The sequence below is a fragment of the Panthera tigris genome, chromosome C1 (genome assembly GCF_018350195.1).
Source record: "Panthera tigris isolate Pti1 chromosome C1, P.tigris_Pti1_mat1.1, whole genome shotgun sequence".
In the NCBI taxonomy this organism is placed as follows: domain Eukaryota; kingdom Metazoa; phylum Chordata; class Mammalia; order Carnivora; family Felidae; genus Panthera; species Panthera tigris.
In genome coordinates, this window is record NC_056667.1 from 31,944,306 (window position 1) to 31,965,656 (window position 21,351).

The window sequence follows — 21,351 nt, forward strand, 5'->3', positions numbered from 1 at the left end:
GTCCCCCGCCCATCCCGAGGTGCAGCCGGCGCTGAGCGCGGCAGGCGCGGGAGCTGGCGCTGGAGCCGGAGCGGCGGCGGCGGCGGCGGCATTCACGGGGCGGCGGCGGCGGCGGCGCGGGCTCCGGCACGGGCTCGGGCTCCGGCATGGTGCAATCCGGCCTCGTCCCGGGAGAGCGGGGCCCGCGTGCGGGGCCGGCGCCGGGGGAGCGGCGGCAGCGACGGTGGCGGTGGTGGCTGCAGGCGCAAGCAGGCGGCAGGTGCTAGAAGCGGGGCTGGGCGAGGTGTGTGCCCGCTGGGCTCCGGGGCCGCCGCTCCCTCGCTGCCCCCATCTTTCCCTCTCTTCGGGATTCCCAGCGTGTCCAGCCCCCTGTCTCCGCGCCCCGGCCCATGGCGCCCCGCGGTTGAGCCGGCGCCGCCAGGGACCCCTCCCGCGGGCCTCCCCGGGGCGCGCAGATCCCGGAGCCGCCCGCCTACCCTCCGCGGAGTCTCCCTCCCTTCCTCGCCCGAGCCGGGCGGGACCATGGCTGCTAAGCTGCGAGCGCATCAGGTGGACGTGGACCCGGACTTCGCGCCGCAGAGCCGGCCGCGCTCGTGTACCTGGCCCCTGCCGCAGCCCGACTTGGCCGGCGACGAGGACGGAGCGCTGGGTTCAGGGGTGTCTGAGGGCGCCGAGGACTGCGGGCCGGAGCGCCGGGCTACGGCCCCGGCGATGGCCCCAGCGCCGCCGCTGGGCGCGGAGGTCGGACCGCTGCGGAAAGCGAAGAGCTCCCGGCGGAACGCGTGGGGGAACCTGTCCTACGCCGACCTCATCACCAAAGCCATCGAGAGCGCCCCGGACAAGCGACTCACGCTCTCGCAGATCTACGACTGGATGGTCCGTTACGTGCCCTACTTCAAGGATAAAGGCGACAGCAACAGCTCGGCGGGCTGGAAGGTGGGAGCGTCCGGCTGGGGAGGGGGGCTGGGGTCGCCGGCTGGGGATTCCAGGGGCCGCTAGGTGCGTCCGGGTTCCCAGTGAGCCGTCGGGAGGGAGGCCCCGGGGCACCCCTTGGGGTCACGGGGTGTGTGCCCAGGGAGTGGGGCTGGCCGGCAGACAGGCGGGGGCGTGCTGGGAGCAGCTGTGTGCGTGCTCTCGATGCAGGGTGGGAGGTCTGGTGAGGTGACAAGGGACTGCTACTTTGAAGCACCCCCGAGGGACACCCCCACCCCATCCTTGGCAGCAGAGCAGAGGAACCCATTTCCAGGCCTCGGGTATTAGGGGGCCCCCCTCTTCACCCCCACGAGTTTGCTTTGTGTGTTACTCTTGTTTTATACCCTCTCCACCCAGGGCACCCTCCTTAAAGAGCCGGAATAATGATTTGGGGCCAGCCCCTGCTTTCCCCCCAAATCTTTCCCACTGTCCTCCCTGGAGCTGGCTCCAGGGTAAGGAAGGAGTGCCACCCTGAGCCCACAGTTCTTCCTGTGGTGTCAGGAGTTCACCCTAGGGCACCAGCCAGCCTGGGGTGGGGAGCTGGTCAGGTGAGCTGGGATCTGACCTCTCCACGGGGCAGCTGCTCTTCCCCCTTGCCTGGGTCAGCATGGTGATGACCTCTGCTGGTGTGAGGGCAGGGTATTGAGGACTGGAGATCTGTCCCTGCCCACCCCAGGCTGTCTTCCACTCTCCTGGCTTTCCCAGCCCAGATGGATTGGGAGGGGAGGGGAGGGGAGGGGCAGGGGCACCCCAGGAAAGCCTCCGTGCCATCCAGTGGAAAGGGGGGAGCCATCTTGGGAGAGGACAAGGGCTTGACTGGATTGTGGCCTCCAGACCCTCCTCTGGCCGTCTTGTCCAGGAGTGGGGATAGTTGGTGCCTTTGCAGAAGGAGGAGGTTGTAGGGGCTGTGCCTAAGGCCTCTGAGCTGTTAGGCCTCCTGTGGGAGAGGGGTCTCTGCAAGGGGGGCTTGCCTAGATGGAGGGAGGGAGCTGTGCCTAGTGGTGGCTGCAGACAGGGTCAGGGGAAGGAGGTGTGCCAGAGGAGGAGGAGGCCTGTGGACCTGGACAGCTCTGGTTGCCCAGTGGCTGCCTCGTAGGGGCCACAGTGCTCTGACCTGGGGGCGCGTGACTCTCAGGCTTCGTGCTGGCTGCTTCTCTGTCTCTCTCTGACCACTATGGGGGTAGAGGCACAGGTTGGAGGCACTCACGTGAGTCTCCCTCCACACCCTCTCTCCAGTCCCCTTGGTCTCAGACCCCACCAGAACACTTATTCCTCCTAAGTGGGCACTGCTTTTGGGTTTTGCAGCTTTGCTCCCACCTCCCTCCCTGTCCCCATGCATTGTCCCACTGTTCACTTCTCCCTGTAGATTTCCTGTCCTCAAGTGCATAGCGTTTGGATGCCTCTTCCAGGAAGCCTTCCCTGACCCCTTTTAGCTAGCTAAGGACTCCCTCTTCTCTGGCCCTCTCCCCGCCTGTCACAGGGCTCAGTCTTTTGTGTCTTGTTTCATTTCCCTTCCCCACACCCCCTTTAGAAGACAGTGGCAGTGTGGGAGCAATCTCTGTGCCCACAGCAGCCAGCGTAGAGCCTGGCACTGGGGAGCCGTCAGTGCTTATCTGGTGAGAGTGTGAGGAAATGGGTGGCTGGTGCAGAAGATACTGAGGCTGGGGAGGGTACTGTGGGCCAGAGTAAGCTAGGAGGGCTTCTTGTAGGAGGTGGAACTCCGCTTGAGCTTGATGGATGAGGGCTGGTGGGGGACGCTGGCAAGAGGAGACATGGGGCTGGATGCTGGGGGAGAGCTGCAGTTCATGCAGGGTCTCGGGGTCAAGCCCCGTGCCAGGCACCTCTGGGCATCGTGTCCGGTGTCTCCTTTAGTGCCCTCAGCAGTCCCTGAGGTGGGTTTTACTGTCACCATTTACAGAGCTGGGCGCTGAGGCGCAGAGTGGAGGAGTGAACTGCCCAAGGTCACACAGTCGGTAGATGGGAAAGCTGGACTCCAATCCAGGTGTGTCTCCCTCCGAGGCCCCATAGAGTCTCTGGAATAGTGTCCTGCTGGCACTGGGTGTGGGAGGGGGACCCAGATGGCTTTTGAACAGGGGCAGGTCTAAATCCTAGAATGGGACTGGGAATGTGCTTGGAGATAACATAGTCCCATGAGTTCATTTCTCAGGCGGTGTGACTGAGGCCCCGGAAGGGGACGGAACTCCTTAGGTCGCTGGTGAGCGGCAGGCCTTGGATGACGGCCCAGGTCTCCTGCCTACTCACTGGAAGTGGTTTCCACTGCACCACGGTGCTGGGGACACACTGGTCCTCCCTGCACCTGGCTCAGGAAGGAAGGAGCCCTGGCAGGCGGGTCCTGAGCTGGGGCATGGGAGAGGGAGCCTGAGGCTTGGGCTTGTGACCCAGGCCCTGGCCGAGACCACCCAGGCACTGGATGAGGGCTGTTCAGGGGGGCCTCTGGCCTTTCCCATCTCATTCCCTCAGTGGCTGCCCTCATTCTGCCCCACCCCCCATCCTTTTCCTCCTCTCATTCCTGCTCCCCACCCCACCCCATTCCCATTCAGTCCCTCCAGGAGCCCAGTGGAGGGATAATCCCCAGCTCCTGGGGCCAGTCTGTGCTTAGCAAGGCTTCTGTACACCTCAGGTGCCAGGCCTGGGGCTGGGGCCCATTGTTCCTTCCTCCCTCCCCTCCCCCACATAGGTGTTGCACCTGAATCCTTGGGGTGTACCAAACCCTGTATTAGATGGAGGATGGGGGACCAAAGGGGAAGGCGTCGGGCCTGCCTTCAGGATGCATCAGGGCTCCACACCCAGGCTGTGTATTTTACAGGCAGGAAGGGCTGGGGATGGGGGCAGGGGTGCAGGGAGGGCAGGTTAGACCCCCCTGGGAGCCCAGGCAAACCCTCACAGAGAAGGTGGCACTTGATCCGGGCTGTCTTCATTGGGGGGCAGAATTTGGGAGAAAGTCTCTCCAGGGATGTTGACTGCATACGCAAAGGCAAGGAGGTAGAACTGTACTAGACCATTGGGCGGGCCGGGCCAGAACCAGTAGCTCCTAGGGATGGCTGGGAGGCAGCACGGGAAAGGAGGAGCGGGCCAGATCAGGAAGGGCCCACATGCTTGGCCTTTGCCCTGTGGTCCCACCTCTGATGTGGGGAGGTAGTCAAAGGTGCTGAGGATAGAAACAGGAGGAGGCAAGATCAGCAGCAGGTGACAGGACCCCCAGCAAGCTGAAGCCTGCAGAGAGGCTCGGCTTGGTGCTGGAGACCCCACCGAAGAGGCTGATAGTGTTTCCCTCAGGGTGGAGGGTCTCCAGGCCCTGGGTGAGGGCTTGGACAGGAGGTCCTCCTCCCTCTGCAGTGTCCTAGAAGTGTGTTTGTCTGACAACCGGGTAGAGCCTCCCACTTCTCCGATGCTCCAGCCCCATCTTCCCTGGTGCACAACTCCTCCAGGCAGCCTTCCAGGCTGCTATGGGTCCTGGTGCTCCTTCCATTTAGCGGCCCCTGGAGTTGTTCTTCCTGCTTTTGTGTTTCCTGGCTGCCAGCTCCCCTGAGAGCTCCCAGGCCAGGCCTGGGTCCCTCCCATTCCAGTCCCCAGGCTTGATGGGGGAGGAGCACAGTGGATGGGGACTTCCCTTTTCCCTCAGGGCCTGGAGCTGCCCTGTGGTTGGGGGATGGGGTCTTGAGGGGTGGTGCTACCCCCATCTGGCCGAGGCTGGCCAGTAGGTCTTAGGTGGGGTGGAAGGAGGGACCGATGGAGAGACCTCTGGGAGAGGGGTCCTGTTACAGCCAGGCTGAGCAGTAGTTGTGAGTGCAGAGGGCTCCCGCTTCTCGCCTCCTTCCAGCTTGCTCCAGCAGGGCTCCCTCCTCCTTCTTTGTCCTCCGGGGATCCCCAGCCCCAAGGGCTGGTGGGGGTGCGGGAGGAGGCGGTGTGAGCCCCGGTTGGGGGGTGTCCTCACCCCCCGCACTGCACGAGCTGGGGGCTGGCAGCTGCCCGCCTCCTGGGCACGAGCCCGTGCCAGCCGCTCCTGGCACAGTTGCTGGCACGCCCGGCAGACTCCCACGGCCACCTGCTCACACCCACCCACGAGCGCTGGCGCGCTGCGGGCCCTTCCGGCTTCCCGGGCCTCCCGGCGCCCCTCCCCCGCCGCCCGGCTCCGGAGCCCCCACCCCAGTCCTCTGCTCCCCGCCGGCCCCCTCGCTCCCCGCCAGCCCCTGGGCCCGGCCCCCTCCCTGCGCAACTTGGGGAGCTCTGGAGTCTGGGTTGCGGGGAGGCCCCCTGGGTTGCCGCGGGGAGAAGGGGGGACGCGGAGACAGACAGACGGACAGACAGGGTGAGGGCCCCGCCTGCCACCTGGCGCCGCTCCAGCGGGACGATGGCGGGCAGCGCCGTGCCAGGCGGTAATTGCAGACAGACTAATTTAAAGAGATGAGACGGTTATTTTTAACTCGTGTTAAGGTAATGAACGGCGCGGGGGGTTTGCGGGTTCGAAAGTTCAGCGCCCCCCAGCCCCCACTTTCTGCGGGTTGGGGCCCCCCTCTCTGCACACACCCTGAGGACTCCAGCTTGGGGACTGACTGGAGTTGGCGGCCTCTGCCAGAGACGGGGCGGACTGAGAGGGCCAGGAAAGAGGCGCCCCCTAGTCCAGCGCAGATCCGTTCACATTCTGGCCACCATGTTTCCAGAGGTACTAGCATCCCTGTATCCCAGGGGGAGAAGTGACTTGCCCTGGGGTCGCGTCCCTAGGAAGTGTCCGGCCTGGGACTTGAACCCCTTTCTGACCCCCAAACTCAAGCCTTTTCTGTGCCATTGGGGCTGGAGGAGGGGGCTCGTGTTTGGATCTTGAAAGGGTGCAGGCTCGTTCCGGGCAATCCACAGTCATGTCTTTGAGCAGCAGTTGGTAGTGGCCACCGCACAGGGTCCTGGGGGTTGTGGAACCCCCCTCTGTCTGGGTCCTCCGAGGAGTGGGGGTGGGTGGTCATGAGCTAGGTGTGGATATGAGCTTCTGGGATAGGACGTACTGGCTATAGCAGGGGAGCCCCCTCCTCACGTCACTGTCTCCCTTACCTGTGGGAGGCTCACCAGCAGCCCCTCCCTATTTGCAGCCTATGAGCTTGCCTCCCAGTTTGGGGGTGGGTACGCATGCCCCCCCCACCCTCCTTCCACCTCCAAATCAGACTTCAGGTCTCCAGGGAAGGTGGGGAGTCATGGAACCCAACACTACTTTCCAAGCCTCCTTCCCCAGCTCCGTCCCCTTCTCACACACCCCTGGTGACTGAGTGGCTGCCCTCTGGGACTGCCCATTGTATTGCAAGACAGGTCTTAAAGTTGTTAGCACTTCCTTCCTTCTCCCTGGCAGTGGTCCAACCCCCTGGAGCATCACTTGTGTCCTGGTATATTAGTTCAGCTGCTTGGGGTCAGCTGGAGCTGTGGAGTCGGAATTGCTGAGGGGTGGACAGAGCATCCACAGAGCACCCGTGAGGGAATGTGATCCAGTGTGTGAGCTGGAGCAAAGCTCTTCCCCATTCTGGTCCTTGGTGTTCTCTTGGGTGTCCAAAGGGCCTTAACTGGATCCCTGGTTCTTTCAGGCTGCAACTGACACTGTCGGGTTCTAGGAGCCATGAGGGGTTAGTTGGGACCCAGGGCACAAAGCACCGATAGGATTTCTCATGGGTGCAAGCATATGATTGATTGATTGATTACAGGTGTGGATGGACTTGAACTTGGGATTCCTGCTTGGGGACGCCTCCCCTGCCCCTGGCAGTACCCAGGTGGCAAACATTGGACACAATGAACGGAGTGCTCATGGCAGTCTCAGTGGGCCCCCGGAGCAGGCAGATGGGGGGTGCAGGGTGCTGGGTGGGCATTAGCTAAGGCTCTGGGCCCTGGGTAGGGTGCTCAGGGGGACAGCTGGATCTGCAGCGCCCCCCTTCCTCCTGGCACGCTGGTTACCATGGAAACCAACTCCTGTTTGGGAGGGTTTGGCTGTTTGCTGCCTCTCCCCACCCCCCAACCCATATGTGGAGGTGGGAGGGGGGCCAGGTGGCGTGTGGGGGAGGGGCCTCCCACACCCTCCCCCTGGGGCCTCCCTCTTTGCAGAGAAACCTTTCTGGTCTCTAAAGAGGGGTGCCTCTTGTGGGAAGGGGAACAAGAATTAACGTCTGGGTGCCAGGCAGTTGGGCACTTCGCATACATTCCCTTTTTATATCGTCTCTGGATCCTGCCAGATATGTGTTAATAGCCCCATTTCGCAGTTGAGGAAATGGAGGCCAAGAAAGGTGAAGTCACTTGGCCAGGGCAGCATAGCTGGGATGAGGCCGAGCCTGGATTTAGACACAGACCTGTCTGTGTTTCCCCCCTGTGCTGTGCAGCCTCAGCCCCACACACCCTAGTGCTCCTGTGCCCCGAGGCTCACTCATGCTCCAGAACCCTCTGGGGCTCCTCAGTTCCCCTGCGAGCCAACCAAGCTCAAACTGCTCTGTTTGGACCCCTGGGCCCTCAGCTGGCCTTGGCCAGGCCCTGCCCGCCCTCCTGCTTTCCCTGCTGCCTACGATCTCAGGACACCTTTGCATTTGCCACTTCCACACCCCATACCTGCTGCCATTGTCAAATGCTCATCGAGGGAGCTACTGACTCATGGACTGATCCCTTGTGACACCCCTCAGAAACTAGGCTGGGTGCTTGGGTGGATTGAATACAGGCCCACCTCTCAGGTGATTCTGGAACCCACTACATCTCTCTGAGAATCCCTACCTTAAATCCTTCATTGTTGGCAAACGTGGTTGATGATCAGAGTCAACCTGGAAGTTTTTAAATAAATAATACAGGTTTCTAGTCCTAGTTTAGTGGCTCTGATTCTAACAGGTCTGTCTAGTGACGGACCAGATCCTGAGCCAGTGCCTCAGGTGGTAGTGTCCCGAGCTCCTGCTTGTACCTCCCTTCTGCTCCCAGTGTAGACCAGCTTCTTCTCCAAGCAGGCGGCCCAGGTGAAGCCCCCTCCTCTCCTCGCTTTTTTGTTTCCTCCAGAGAATTGAAAGCCATGCAGTCAGGTCCAAGGGACTGACTCCACCGCCCCGACACCTTCCCCCTCGCTTAGGAATCACACTGCATAGACACAGCTGGAGAGGATGAAACTAGCAGCCGGGGCTGACACCCTGTGCCACTGGGAGCCTTTGGCTACAGGAGGGAGGATGCATGTTGGTGTAAATTCTCAGCAAGCCTCCGGAACTGGACCAGTGAGGAGCTGAAAGTCACAGCCCCTGTTCTCTGATAGCTCCCTATGTGTACAGTGCCGGGTTGTTCCCGCAGGGTCCAGTCCAGGGGCCTTAGCATGACACTCAGGGCCTTGGCCCCCTGGTCCCAGTCAGTCTCTCCAGCCACATCACTCCGACCTCCCGCCTTCTGACCCTCGAATTAGCCACACTGAACTATTCTAGCCGGGGATTCAACTGCCATGTGCCATTACACATGCTTTCATCTAATTCTCACAGCACCCTGTGAAGCTGGTACTGTGACTCTACCGGTTTTGCAGAGGAGGAAACTAAGTCTAGAGAAAGAAAGTGGCTTTCATTGTCCCCTGCTGTAAGTGACAGAAATGAAATTCCCCAGGGCTAACATCTCCCTAGCCCAGAGTGCTGGCCAGGCCTGTCCAAGCTGATCACGCCCTCCCTGGGGGATGACTCCAGGGGTACCTGGCTCCCTTTCTCAGACAGAGCTCCCTGAGGGCAAGCCCCGAGCAGCCCAGTGTGGTGTTTTCTCCCCACTCCCACGCCATTTGCAAGCCCAAGGCTGCTGACAGCTTCCTCCATTCACCTTAACTACAGGTGTAAGCCACCCAAGACAGTGCTGCTCAGAGGAACCAGACTGGCTCCCTGACCTTGAGTGGCCCACAGGTCAAACTGGGGAGGTAAGATGAGGACTCCTGAATTTGACTCAGGATAAAGATGTCTCAGGGTCATGAGGGAAGGCCACATAATGAGCCCTGGGTATTCGGAGAATACCAGATATTGTCTGGGGAACCAGACAAAGGAGGCCAAACCCTCCTTTAGGAGCCCCATGGGGTCCGGTTCTGTTGGTCAGAGCACAGCAGGACTCAAAGCTAGGGAAGCAAGCTGGGCTCTAAAGGAGAGCAGTCTTGAATATCAAGCCAGGGAGCTGGCACTCCACACTGGGGAGTGATACAGGCAGAGAGATCATTCGAGGATGATGCGGACAGGGGGAAAGACAGGCTTGGGCACCCAGTGTGGGCCTGGTACTGGGGTCCAGGGGAGAAGATGAGCCTGAGAGGGTAGAGGCCCAAAGAATCCAAGAAGCAGGCCTGAGGTCCCTTAAGGATCTTAGAAGTGAGACAGGGTGGTGTGCTTATAGGAGTCTTGGAGGCAGTGGGCAGGAGCGGAACCTGGCCCTGGGTGGCCTTGGGCAACTGAGCCTCAGTTTTCTCCTCTACAAAGTGGGATAATGATAGGACTTATGCCCGAGCAGATGTCATTACTGCTATATGTTGCTCTGAGAAAGGAAAGGAATCCCTTCCCCACTGCTGTGTAGGGCGGGGATCCTGGGCCCTGATCCTTAAGAGACACTGACTTGTGCGAGTGTATGTGTGTGCTGGGGGCCAGTGGTCCTTCCTCTGATGCCTCCCTTTCTGTCCGGAGGTGTCGGCTATTCAGGATAAGCTTCAACCTGCCCCCACTTGACCCACTGCTTTCTGGCCTGCAGAGCTTTCCTCAGGGCTTGGGAGGGAAGCAGGCAGGTTTTAGGCTCTGTATTTTCACAGATGAAGGCAGTGGTTTGCTCAAGGTCACCCTTGAACCCAGGGCTGCCTGCCCCTGGACACGGGCTTCTCTTTGCCCACTGGGGAGGCTGTGTGACCTTGGGCATGGCCCTTCCCTCTCTGGCTCTCTGGCTCTCTCCCATCCAGAGATCCGAATTCCCCTCCCCCAACACTCTGGGATGCTGTGTTGCCTCCTCCACCCCGTCTGTCCCCTCCCCCTGTCCTCTGCTGGCCTTGCCTTCTCTGTAACCTGAGCTGGGGCTGTGGGGGAAGGGGGCTTGCCCTCTGCCAGAGGCACCTGCCAGCAGAGCAGATGTGAGGGGATGGAGGCCCCCTCCCCCCAGGGGATCTCAGGCTCTTAGCCCAGCTAGGCTGGGGCTGGGGCATGCAGCCCTCAGCACACCCAGCCCTGGCCTCTGGCCTCTACACCCAGAGCTTACCCTGGGCACTTGTTCATTTTCCAGCGGACGTTCATGCTCCAACGTGTCCCGCAAAGACCTCTCAGTATCCAGAAGACAGATGGCAGATGAGGGCTGGTGTCCCGGTCTGGGTGGGCTGCCTTGGGCTCCTGGAGCCCCTTGGCATGGGGACAGAGGGCCAAGGGCAGCCCCTGGGGGAGAGGCCAGTGTCTGTGCGGGTGGCCGTGCCCCTGGGAGAGCAGATGGTTCTCTTGGCGCTGTGCCCACTCTTCCTCTTTCCCCCCTAGGAGCCAGCCTACAGGGCTGGGGCACAGCTGCTGGGCCCTCCCCAGAGCTGGGCCCAGGGCAGGGCTGGGTGAGGTCACCGCAGCTGCTCCCAGGGCCTGGGGCAGGGCTGTAGGGAGGTGCTGCCTACAGAGGGGACAGGGCTCAGATTGAGGAGAGATAGGGAGAGGCCTGAATGGCTTTGCATCTAGGGATCCCCGTCAATCTTGAACGAGGGAGGCAAACGTCTGCGGAGGAGTTGATGAGCCAGTATGGACAGCAACCCCCTCCCTCCCACTCCTACCCCAGGCCCACCTGGGAGCTTCTACCTGGCCTGGGCGCCTCCTTAGAGGCATCTCAGGGTGGGAGGAAGAACAGGGGCCCTGGGTGTGAATTCCGGCAGCACCACTTATACCACGTGACCTTGGGCAGCTCCAGGTGTCTCTCGAAGCCTCAGTTTCTCATATGTGAAATAGGCACACTGAACCAACACAGAGGCTTATTAAAAAGACAGTAAGATTTTAAGCGTTGTGGCAGCATGGCGCGTGGCACACGATGAATGTTCAGTAAATGGTGGTTTCTCTCCTCCCTTACTTTGCTAAATTCTCCCGAGGGTCCTGGAAGCGCTGAGGAAGAGCAGGGAGGGGGCAGAAGCAGCTAGAGCTGGCGGGGAAAGCAGGGGTGAGGATGAGGAGGCAAGGCCTGGAGCTCTGGCCTGAGGTTTTGCTGAACAGCAACAGCACAGAATTGCCAGGTCTGAGCGGTTCACAGCCGCTGAGAGCTCCGTCCTGTGTGTTGACTTATTATGAGCCAACGGTTGCTCCGCAAAGTTCAAGTAGCGAGGCCAACTCATACACACTCACATTCTGGTTGGTGGTTCTGTTTCTCCGCAGTGGCGCTGAGGTAGGAGCGGCTACCTTTGGGACTTGCAGAGGGAACTGGAAAGATGTCACAGAGCTTGCCTTGACGGAGCAGCAGGAACCAGCCAAGCAGAGACAGAAGGAGGGGCAGAGGGAACAGGAGTGTGCAGAGACATGGCGGTGTCAGACCTCCAGGGGGGCTGGGGCCCAGCGGGGCTGAAGGGAATGCGGGTGATGAGGCAGGAGAGCCTCAGAGGGCCCGTGTATGTCAGTCTGGAGTTGGACCCAAGCCCACAAGTGATGAGAAGCCATGGGCTTTTGGGTCGAGGTGGGCCTCGACTTCTGCTGGTTTGCGTGTACCAGGCTTGGCGTATGGGCTCCGCTATCTCTGGGGTAGGCGTGGGGGATGTCTTGGGACCTCATGCCTTGCGTTCGACATTTTGCTCCTCCTGGCCCCTGGCTGCCCACTGCTGTTCCACCGCTGACCCCAAGCCCAAGCACCTGTTGACACCTGTAGCCCTGATGCCCCCGCCACCTGCCCTCCTCCGCTACAGACCCTGCTACCGAGGATTTGCACACGGCCTCAGGCCTCTCCAAGTCAGCCCGTTCAGCCTGGAAGCCTGTCCGCGCCGAACACCCCAGCTTTAGCCCAGGTGGCAGAGCAAGTGACCCTCAGAGAGACTGTGACTCCAAGACAGGCGTGTGTTGCTGGCCAGCCTGGGGCCCCGGAGTGGGGTGTGGCATAAAGGTTGGGACAGGGGCTGCTCCTAGGGCTCTGAGTCAGGGAGGGGATGAGATTCTTGACAGATAGGTTCTCATCCAGGTCCCAGCCTTCCCCGTGAATATCACGATTGTTACCCTCTTTTATAGGGGAGGCCCAAGGTCCCATGAATGAAGTTGGGATTCCCACTCTGCTCCCCACCTTTCTTCATGCAGGAAGGAGGGGGAGGGCAAATGTGAGTCATGGAGGGGGCCAGAGAACTCACACAGCCCCAGGGAGGCACTCAAGGGAGGAACTGGAGCTGGAGCTGGATGGTCATCACCATTGGGTAGGCAAGGTCCGCTTCCTGAGGGAAGGGCTGAGCTAAAGCTAGGACAGTGGTGAAACCCTGAGAGATGTCCAGACCTGGCTTTGGGATTGGGCGGATGGACATGAGACCTAAGACTAAACCCGGGAGGGTCCTGGCATTGCCCAGATGTCAGGAAGGCCAGGAGGTAGCATGGGACTCGTGGTGGGTGGGGGACACAAGATTTGGGTCTCCTGCCTGATGAAATCCAGGAAGCTTGGGCTTGAGAACCAAAGAGGGGATGGCCATTGGGGTGGGCAGCAGGACAGTGTCCCTGCCACGTGGGGGAGGGCATGGGAAGAGCCCTGGCTTTGGAATCCAACAGCCCTGAGACCCAGACCTGGCTCCATAACTTCTCAGTTGTGTGGCCCCAGGAGTCATTGAGCCCTTAACCCTCCTGAGCGCAGTTTCCCCGCTTTGTAACATAGCGGTACCTATTGGCAGAGTGGTTATCAGGCTTGAAAGAAGAAATGTATCTAAAGAAGCCAGCCTGGGTCTGGCACGTGGTAGGTAATGGTAATGCCCTTCTCCTGCCTTGGTATTTGAAGCACGTGTCAGTGGTGTGCTAGAGCTGGCTTGCATGGGCTCATAAGAGCCAGTCCTGCACACTTTTCCCGGTTCTATAGTCAGTGATGTCATGCTGGCAGCTTCAAGTTGGCTGCGATGGGAGTATCCATGCCGCAGAAATCAGCAAAAGCTACAAATCAAATCGAGTGGGATCTTTTCTCTACTGGAGAGCTGGAGGAAGTCAATCCTGTGGGCCCTTTTTAGCCCGAGAGGGACTAAATGGAAAGTGGCTGGGCAGAGCAACCTAGGACTCAAGGTCTGCGGGCCCTGTAGGGCCGGTGGAGATCGGACATAGTCATAGCGCCAGGCAGCCCTCTGTAGGCAGGGGACAGGGACATTGCCACATTCTCCCTCCCCCCCCTCCCCCCCCCCCGCCACCATCCTGGGGCTCTGGCAGGCTCTGGCTTGGAGGAGGAACAACGGATGGGGTGAGCTATCAGAGAATGGAGCTGTACTGGGAGGAGAAATGAGGTTGTAGTGGAAGATAAACGAGGTTGTACTGTCAGGGAATGAGGTGGTACTTGGAGGCAAGGTGAGGCTGCATTATTAGATAAATGAGGTTGTACTGTCAGGGGATGAAGAGTACTTGTAGGAGAGATGACGTCCTGCTGGGCTAGTCGGGTTGCACCGTCAGAGAACACAGCCCACCACAGGCAGAAGGAGAGACTCCGACTTGGAGGATAAATGAGGGTGTCCCGCTGGATAAATGAGGGGGCCCGTCAGGTGAATGGAGTGCTGTTAGCAAATGAGGTTGTACTCGCTGGATAAATGGGACTGGTGTGCTGGATAAATGGGGTTGTGCCGTCAGATGAATGCATTACTGCTCGTGGGCGAAGGGTGTCCTGGGAACAGATGAGGGTGTCCCGCTGGATAGATGAGCTGCCACCACCAAATGGATCAGACCCTGTCCGTGAGGGAGGCACCGTCAGCAAGGACAAGGTTGTTCTCTTTCCACTGGAGCGTCTTCCGGCCCGGGTGGGACAGGCTCTGAGAAACCTTGGCCGAAGCAAGCCCTGGATTACTCCAGTCTATCTGGGCAGCAGGAGGGAACAGGATGGGGGCTGGGGAGGGCAGCCGCACGTTCACCTTGCAAGGCCTTCTTCAAGTCTCTCAGAAGCCCTTATCCTTCTCTGCAGTTCCCTCTGGATTGTACTGCTCCCGACTTGTTCCATCCCATGCTTGTCTCTCGTCCTGCGTTCCCTTCTCTCAGCCCAGTTTGGGGAAGCCCCTCTCATGTGCCAGCTACTCTGTGCAGTTTCCTTTCGTTCTGCCTGCAACACGGTGTTAACCCCCCTTTACTATCTCTCTCATTCGTTCAACGAACATTTATGAAATGCCTAGTATGTGTCAAACACATGGGGTATGGTAAAAATGGACAAAAATCCCTCATGAAACTTATATTCTAATGTGAGGGGAACCAGACGATAAGTAAGTACAGGTGCGCCTGGGTGGCTCAGTCGGTTAAGCGTCCAACTCTTGATCTTAGCTCGGGTCATGATCTCACAGTCTGTGAGTTCGAGCCCTCCTTCGGGCTGTGTACTGACAGTGCAGAGCCTGCTTGGGATTCTTTCTCTCCCTCTCTCTGCATCTCTCTCTCTCTCTCTCTCTCTCTCAAAATAAGTAAAAAAGATTAAAAAAATAGTAAGTACAGAGTATAAATTATACATTAAAAAAAATTTTTTTTAACATTTATTTATTGTTGAGAGAGAGAGCACAAGCAGGGGAGGAGCAGAGAGAGAGAGAGAGAGAGGGAGACCCAGAATCTGAAGCAGGCTCCAGGCTCCCAGCTGTCAGCACAGAGCCCGACACGGGGCTTGAACCCATGAACCGTGAAGTCATGACCTGAGCCGAAGTCAGACGCTTAACCGACTGAGCCACCCAGGTGCCCCTAAATTATACATTTATATGATTGATATATGAACTTATTAATGTACAGATATATATAAATTATTAATTTACAAAGTGATCATTGCTTTAGAAAAATTTAGAGCAGGTAAGGGGGCCAAGAAATGGCAGGGAAGAGGAGCGAATGGTGGTTAGGATGGGCCTCACGGCAAAAGACGGTATCTGAACACAGACTCGGAAGAGAGGAGAGATTGATGTGGGTGTCTGGGTGAACGGTTTTCCCCTGAGACAGAGGCCCCAGGGTGGGATTGTGCCTAGCAGGTTCAGGGAACAGGAGGGAGGGATCAAGCGGGACAGTGTTAGGGGAGGAGTCTGAAGGGTCACGGAAGGTCTTGGCAAGGTCAAGGTGGGTTATGGCAAGGCCTTTGTTCTTTACTCTGAGATGGGGGGGCGGGCATCAGAGGGCTCTGGGCAGCACTGGACGTGATCCAAGTTATATAAGGGATCACGTGACTGCTGGGTGGCAGAGGGCTTTAGGGAAGCTAGGGTGCAAGCAGGTTGCTGTTTGAGGAAATAGAGGTTCAAAGCACCTTGCCCCAGAGTTGCACTGCCATGGAGCCCAAACTGGAATCCAGACCCAACACCAGAGGCCATGGACTTTACCCTGCATCAGCCTCCTCTCCCAGGTGGGTGAAACCCCAGGGGACCAGCCGCCCTAGCCCAGGCTCTGAGGGAGAGTGGGATGGGCATGGATGTAACCCACTGTCCCTTCCCTCTCCCCCGTGATGGCCTCCCTCCTGCTAACCTGCCCCAGGCCTGCGTGGAGGTGCGGGAGGTGTGAGGCCCCAGAAGCCAGGCCCAGCTCTGGGCACAGGGGAGCCCGGGCATGCCAGGGCTGTGGCTGTGGTGGCGGGTTGCTAGGTGACTCCAAGAGGGAGCCCTGGTTACTGCTGCCTGGCAGAGGCGCCTCCCTCCTCTGCCGCCCTCACCTCCTCCGTGGCCTCTGGCCTCCCAGGAGGCCTTGTGGGTGAGTCGTGATCTGCGCTCGCCACTGGATCTCGGCTGAGAGCTCTGACTGGTACCAGGTGGCTGGGCCCTGAGGAGCCAGGCGGGGCTTCAGGACTGGGACTTCCTCAGGGGCCACAGCCCTGGTGCACACCTGGTACCCAGCTCCACAGTCAGAGGGCTAGTCCTTGCCCAGCCCTGGGCCACCTCCCTGGGTGACCTTGAGCGAGGTACAGCAGCCCTCTAGGCCTCAACTGCCCCATCTGGCCTGCAGAATCCCCTCCACAGGGGCCTGGTTTTCGGTGAGAGGGCCAGGGGTACTGAGCCGGCCTAGCTCCAGGCACCCCATCCCCGCTCCCTGGTGGCTTGAGTGTGTAACACTCAGTTTTGCATTAGATTCCCTATACCAACAGAGTTCCCCTACTTACAAAAAAAGAAAAAAAAAGTTTGAAAGCCTCTGGACTGGACGATTTCAAGAACTCGCAGTGTCGACAGTTGGCACAGCTCATTGGTGGCCAGGTGGGGGAACAGGCCCGGAGAGAAGGACAGGCTTGCCCAGGTGAGGCTTGGGGGAGTGGAAAGAGCACCGTGCTGGGGGCCAGGAGGCCTGTGCTCAAATCCCTGCTCTGCGACCGGGTCCTGGGCAACCTTGGGCAAGTCCTTTCTTCTCTCTGGGTTGGACCAGCAATGGTTTCAGACTGGAGCTCAAGCCCCCAGGGGTACCTGGCCAGGCACGGAACAGAGTGGGGAAGGGTGCAAAGCTTCATAGGCCCAGAGCGTATGCTCTTGGTACAGATAATCTAAAACATCATTTTTATATTCACGAAACTTAGATGCATTATGAAGTACAATGCAAAATCCCCCTGAATGCTAGAAATGGAAGCACAAGGCTTAATAGGAAATTTTGACCTTGCAACGTGCCCCCAGTCCTCCCCTGCTGCCAGCTTCTAGGGATAGTTTACATGGAAAGTTTGAGAAGCACTAGAGTACTGGCTTCCTAAGATTCTTTGGAAATTCCCTGACTTGTTTCCCTCTCCCGTGGTGGAATGTGATGGCCTTTAGTCTCGAAGTGAGACTAACCCGAAATCCACACCTGGCTCTGCCATTTGAACTGTGTGACTGGCAGCTTACTTAGCCTCTCTGAGCCTTACTTTCCTCATCTTGAGATAGGGATCACAATCCCGGACTTGGATGGAGTTTGATAGAATACGTGAGATAAAGTGCTTATAACACCTAGGGCTGAACAAGCAGGTACTGAGTAGGTGCCAGCACTTGGCAATGTCCTTCCTTCTCTCCTGCTGCCAGCACTCAGAACCAGGCCGGCACATAGTGACATTGATCATTGATAAAGAGTTGTGTTCCCTGACCAACCTCCAGCTGGAGAGGCTAGGAGGTGGAGCCTCTGGTAAGCCAGACAGTCCCATGGGGAGAACTGAGGCCCCTGAGGCCTCTGAACACAGGTGTGGAGGAGGGGCTAGGGAGCCAGGTGTAAGGGCAGGAGTGGGAAGGGGGTATCTACTTAAGGGAGCATCATTCCCTGGGGGTCTAGTTCCCCTCTTCTCAGGGCCCCAGGAGAAGCCAGGCAGGGCAACGCTGAGAGGGGCCTTGGAGTTGTCACCTCCCACGACCGGAAAGTGCCAGTGATAGAGAGCTGGGGTTGGGGGGGGGGGCAGGGCTTGAGGGGTCAGGTCAGTACCTAGAACTGGGGTGAGAGTGGAAGTATATCCTGGGTGACAGGAAGGACCCCTCCTTATGGAGACTGATGGGAAGGAGGCAGGAGGGAGGGCCCTCACCCGTCAGTGGTTATGGGGCTGGGCAGAAAAATGAATTACGATTAGGTCCATGAACTGGCTAGATCTGGGTAGTACCTGGCATTGCTGCCTGTGGGATCCTGGGCAAAATTACATCATGCCTCTGGGCCTCTGTTCCCTGGTACAGTGAGATGGGGTAATGCCAGCTTCCCAGACTTGTTGGTGCCTACCACAGTTATACTCAGGACACGATATTAGGGAGGTAGAGACAGAGCAGGTCTGTTGGGTGATCTAAGAGTGTGGTCTTCTGGCCAGAGTGAGGGCTTTAACCAATGTTTACGAGCACCTGGTGCATTCACCGATCGGTACCCACACACATGACCTCAGGTAGTGATTTTACAGCTTTCTGAGCTTTCATTTCACTGAATGGTGCCCATTTTTGCCAGAGTAGTTCACTGAGGCCCTGAGGCTCATAGAGATTGAGTCAGTAGCCCATGGTCACGTAGCTAGGTGGCCGAAAAGAGCTAGGCATCCTGCCCAGCTCTTCTGATAGCCAAGCCCATGCTGTTTCCATGGCAGTGCCTGAATCCAGAGGTCAAGGCCACTAGGTGGTAGGCGCCCAGGCTCAGCATAAGTTCTACTCCTTCAGGTGCCTCTGGGGAGCCAGGTCATTGGAGCTATGGCCCCCTCCCCACCTTCTTTGCAAAAGCGGGCCATGACATAGGGAGCACTAGAGGCTGGCACAGCAGAAATTTAGAAGAGAGGGTGTGCAGGGTGGCAGAGGTAGAGCCCAGGGAGGTACCCAAAAGGGCTGTGTAGCCTTGGACAAGCCACTTCAACTCTCTGAGCCTTGATCTTCTTGTTATAAACGGGGATTATGCCACTTGATTCGTGGGGACTTTGTGAAGCTTCCACCAGGAAGGGGCTTTTGGGAGCAGAGTTACTGTGCGTCAGGTGGTCAGGAAGGGAGGGCGGGCTGGAAAGCTGGGCTGGCCTGAAGGTGGGCACTGTGTAGAGGTGGGCTCTGAGGTCCCCAGGGCTGATGGATGTGCTCTGAGGAGCTTGCTGGGATCCAAGACTTCTAAGGGTTCACAGGGGCTCACAAGAGTTGGGGGAAATTTTGGAAGAGTTTCGGGCCCATACCCACCTTAAAGACCCCCCGCGTATTCTGCTTTCCCTGGCCAGGCCCTCCCAGCAAAGGGTTAACAGCCTTCTCTACCTGCAGTTGCATTTTAAAGACACGAAATTAAAGCAGGTAATTTATTCTCCCCACACACGAAAGAGCAATTAGTTCTAAACAGGGCTTAATCAGTCACCGCGAGATTGATTTCTGGAGCCCTGGGTTTTCGGGCTCCTGGCGCCATGCCAGGCTGGGGAGGGAGGGGGCAGACAAATGAGCCGCGGAGGCATGAGCCCTTACATAATCTGCTGGGGGGCCCTGGCAGCCTGGCTAGCCCCAGGCGGGGCGGGGCTGAGCTGGGGAGAGGGGGCCCTGCTTCAGCTCCCTGAGAGTAGCCCTCAGGGTTCGGACAGGCCTCCTGGGAAAAGGCCAGGCCCAAAGCTCCAGCCCCACCGTCTGGGCAGTGGAAGGGGGGCGGTTCTGGGGTAGAAAAGGTGGGTATTCCTGTCCAACCTGGTACTTACACCTGTTCTCCCACACACACCCCCCACCCCCACCCCCGACCCCATCCACCCTTCATTTCTGTTTGCTCCCACTGCCCGTTCTGGCCCTTCTACTTCCTCTCTCGCTTTTCTATTTTCTCCCCCTCCTCTTTTCCATCACTTCCTCCTCTTTTCCCATGGTCTCCTTGCATCCCACTCCCCCACCCATGTCCTTGTCTCTGGCCACAGAACTCCATCCGGCACAACCTGTCGCTGCACACCCGTTTCATCCGCGTGCAGAACGAGGGCACGGGCAAGAGCTCCTGGTGGATGCTGAACCCCGAGGGCGGAAAGACAGGCAAGACCCCGCGGCGGAGGGCCGTGTCCATGGACAACGGGGCCAAGTTCCTGCGCATTAAGGGCAAGGCGAGCAAGAAGAAGCAGCTGCAGGCACCTGAGCGAAGCCCCGATGACAGTCCCCCAGGCGCGCCAGCCCCGGGGCCCGTGCCTGCCGCTGCCAAGTGGGCCACCAGCCCGGCCTCGCACGCCAGCGATGACTACGAGGCGTGGGCCGACTTCCGCGGCGGCGGGAGACCCCTGCTCGGGGAAGCGGCCGAATTGGAGGACGATGAGGCCCTGGAGGCCCTGGCGCCGTCGTCCCCGCTCATGTACCCGAGCCCGGCGAGCGCGCTGTCGCCCGCGCTAGGTGCGCGCTGCCCCGGGGAGCTGCCCCGCCTGGCCGAGCTGGGGGGCCCGCTGGGCCTGCACGGGGGCGGCGCGGGGCTGCCCGAGGCCCTGCTGGACGGCGCGCAGGACGCGTACGGGCCGCGGGCCCGGGCGGGGACGCCCGCCTACTTTGGCGGCTGCAAGAGCGGCGCCTACGGCGGGGGCGGGGGCTTCGGGCCTCCGGCGCTGGGCGCGCTGCGCCGCCTGCCCATGCAGACCATCCAGGAGAACAAGCAGGCCAGCTTCGCGCCGGCCGCCGCGCCCTTCCGCCCGGGGGCGCTGCCCGCGCTGCTGCCGCCGCCGCCCGCGCCCAGGCCCGGCCCGGTGCTGGGCGCGCCCGGGGAGCTGGCGCTGGCGGGAGCGGCCGCCGCCTACCCTGGCAAGGGCGCGGCCCCGTACGCGCCGCCGGTGCCCTCGCGCAGTGCCTTAGCCCACCCCATCAGCCTTATGACGCTGCCCGGCGAGGCGGGCGCCGCGGGCCTGGCGCCGCCGAGCCACGCGGCCGCCTTCGGGGCCCCGCCCGGTGGCCTCCTGCTGGACGCGCTGCCGGGGCCGTACGCGGCCGCTGCCGCCGGGCCGCTGGGGGCCGCGCCCGACCGCTTCCCGGCCGACCTGGACCTCGACATGTTCAGCGGGAGCCTCGAGTGCGACGTCGAGTCCATCATCCTCAACGACTTCATGGACAGCGACGAAATGGACTTCAACTTCGACTCGGCCCTGCCTCCGCCGCCGCCTGGCCTGGCTGGGGCCCCGCCCCCCAACCAGAGCTGGGTGCCGGGCTGAGGGCCGCCTTCCCTCGCCCCCGGGCGCCCCGCCCCGCCCCCAAGGGGCTTCTGTCTTCCCGTCCTGATCCCCTGGGCCCCATCCCCATTCCAGCTTCACGGGGTGGGGTGGGGTGGGGGGATCCGGGAGGCAGCCCCAGGTCTGCTAGAGAAGTCCCTCAGAAGTTTACCCCTGAGGGAAGTGGTAGGGAGGGGCTGGGGCACCTGCCATTCGTGCCCAAACTCCTGAGACCCGCTCCACCTCCGTCCTGGGGCAGGAAGCCTGGGCGGAGCGGAATTTCGGGCTGGGTGGGAGTGGGGACCAGCCAGGTGGGCTGCTCTGGTCGGCGATGCCAACCGGGAGATGTGGCACGGGGCCAGAGGCGGTCTGAATCTTCGTTTCATTTGTGAGGGCCGCGACGGATAGCCCACCCCAAACTCCAATCTGAATCCCAACTCACACCTTCCCACTGGTCTTAGCCCCACCCACCCAAGCCAGGAACCCCCTCCCGAAAACACCCACGCCTACCTATTGGCTGTTCACCCTGAGCTGTTTCCCTTTAGCCCTAAGCCACCCTTAGAGCCCCCATACCCATGATTCAGCCCCTCCCTCCTAACCCTGCAGGCCCTAACTTCTCCTCTCCTCTCAGGTTGGAGTCAACCCCCCCCCCCCACTTCCCCCTACCCCCCCGTACTGGTCTCAGCCTCTCCAGCAGGTCTCAGCTCCGGATCCACCCCCCAAACC

The 21,351-nt window shown here is 60.0% G+C and overlaps 1 protein-coding gene across 1 annotated transcript; it reads left to right on the plus strand.

Moving 5' to 3' along the window:
* The first annotated feature begins 522 nt into the window (after window positions 1-522).
* On the plus strand, window positions 523-20,628 carry FOXO6 (forkhead box O6). Its single transcript, XM_042996391.1, has 2 exons — window positions 523-936; window positions 19,369-20,628. The coding sequence occupies exons 1-2, from the start codon at window positions 523-525 to the stop codon at window positions 20,626-20,628; spliced, it is 1,674 nt and encodes a 557-aa protein (XP_042852325.1).
* The last annotated feature ends 723 nt before the right edge of the window (window positions 20,629-21,351 follow it).

What these genes read in the sequence shown, in the direction of transcription:
- FOXO6 (XM_042996391.1), top strand. Translation starts at nt 523, where the DNA reads ATGGCTGCTAAGCTGCGAGCGCATCAGGTGGACGTGGACCCGGACTTC. An exon ending in ACAGCTCGGCGGGCTGGAAG is followed by an intron (nt 937 to 19,368) that starts GTGGGAGCGTCC and finishes CTCTGGCCACAG; the next exon opens with AACTCCATCCGGCACAACCT.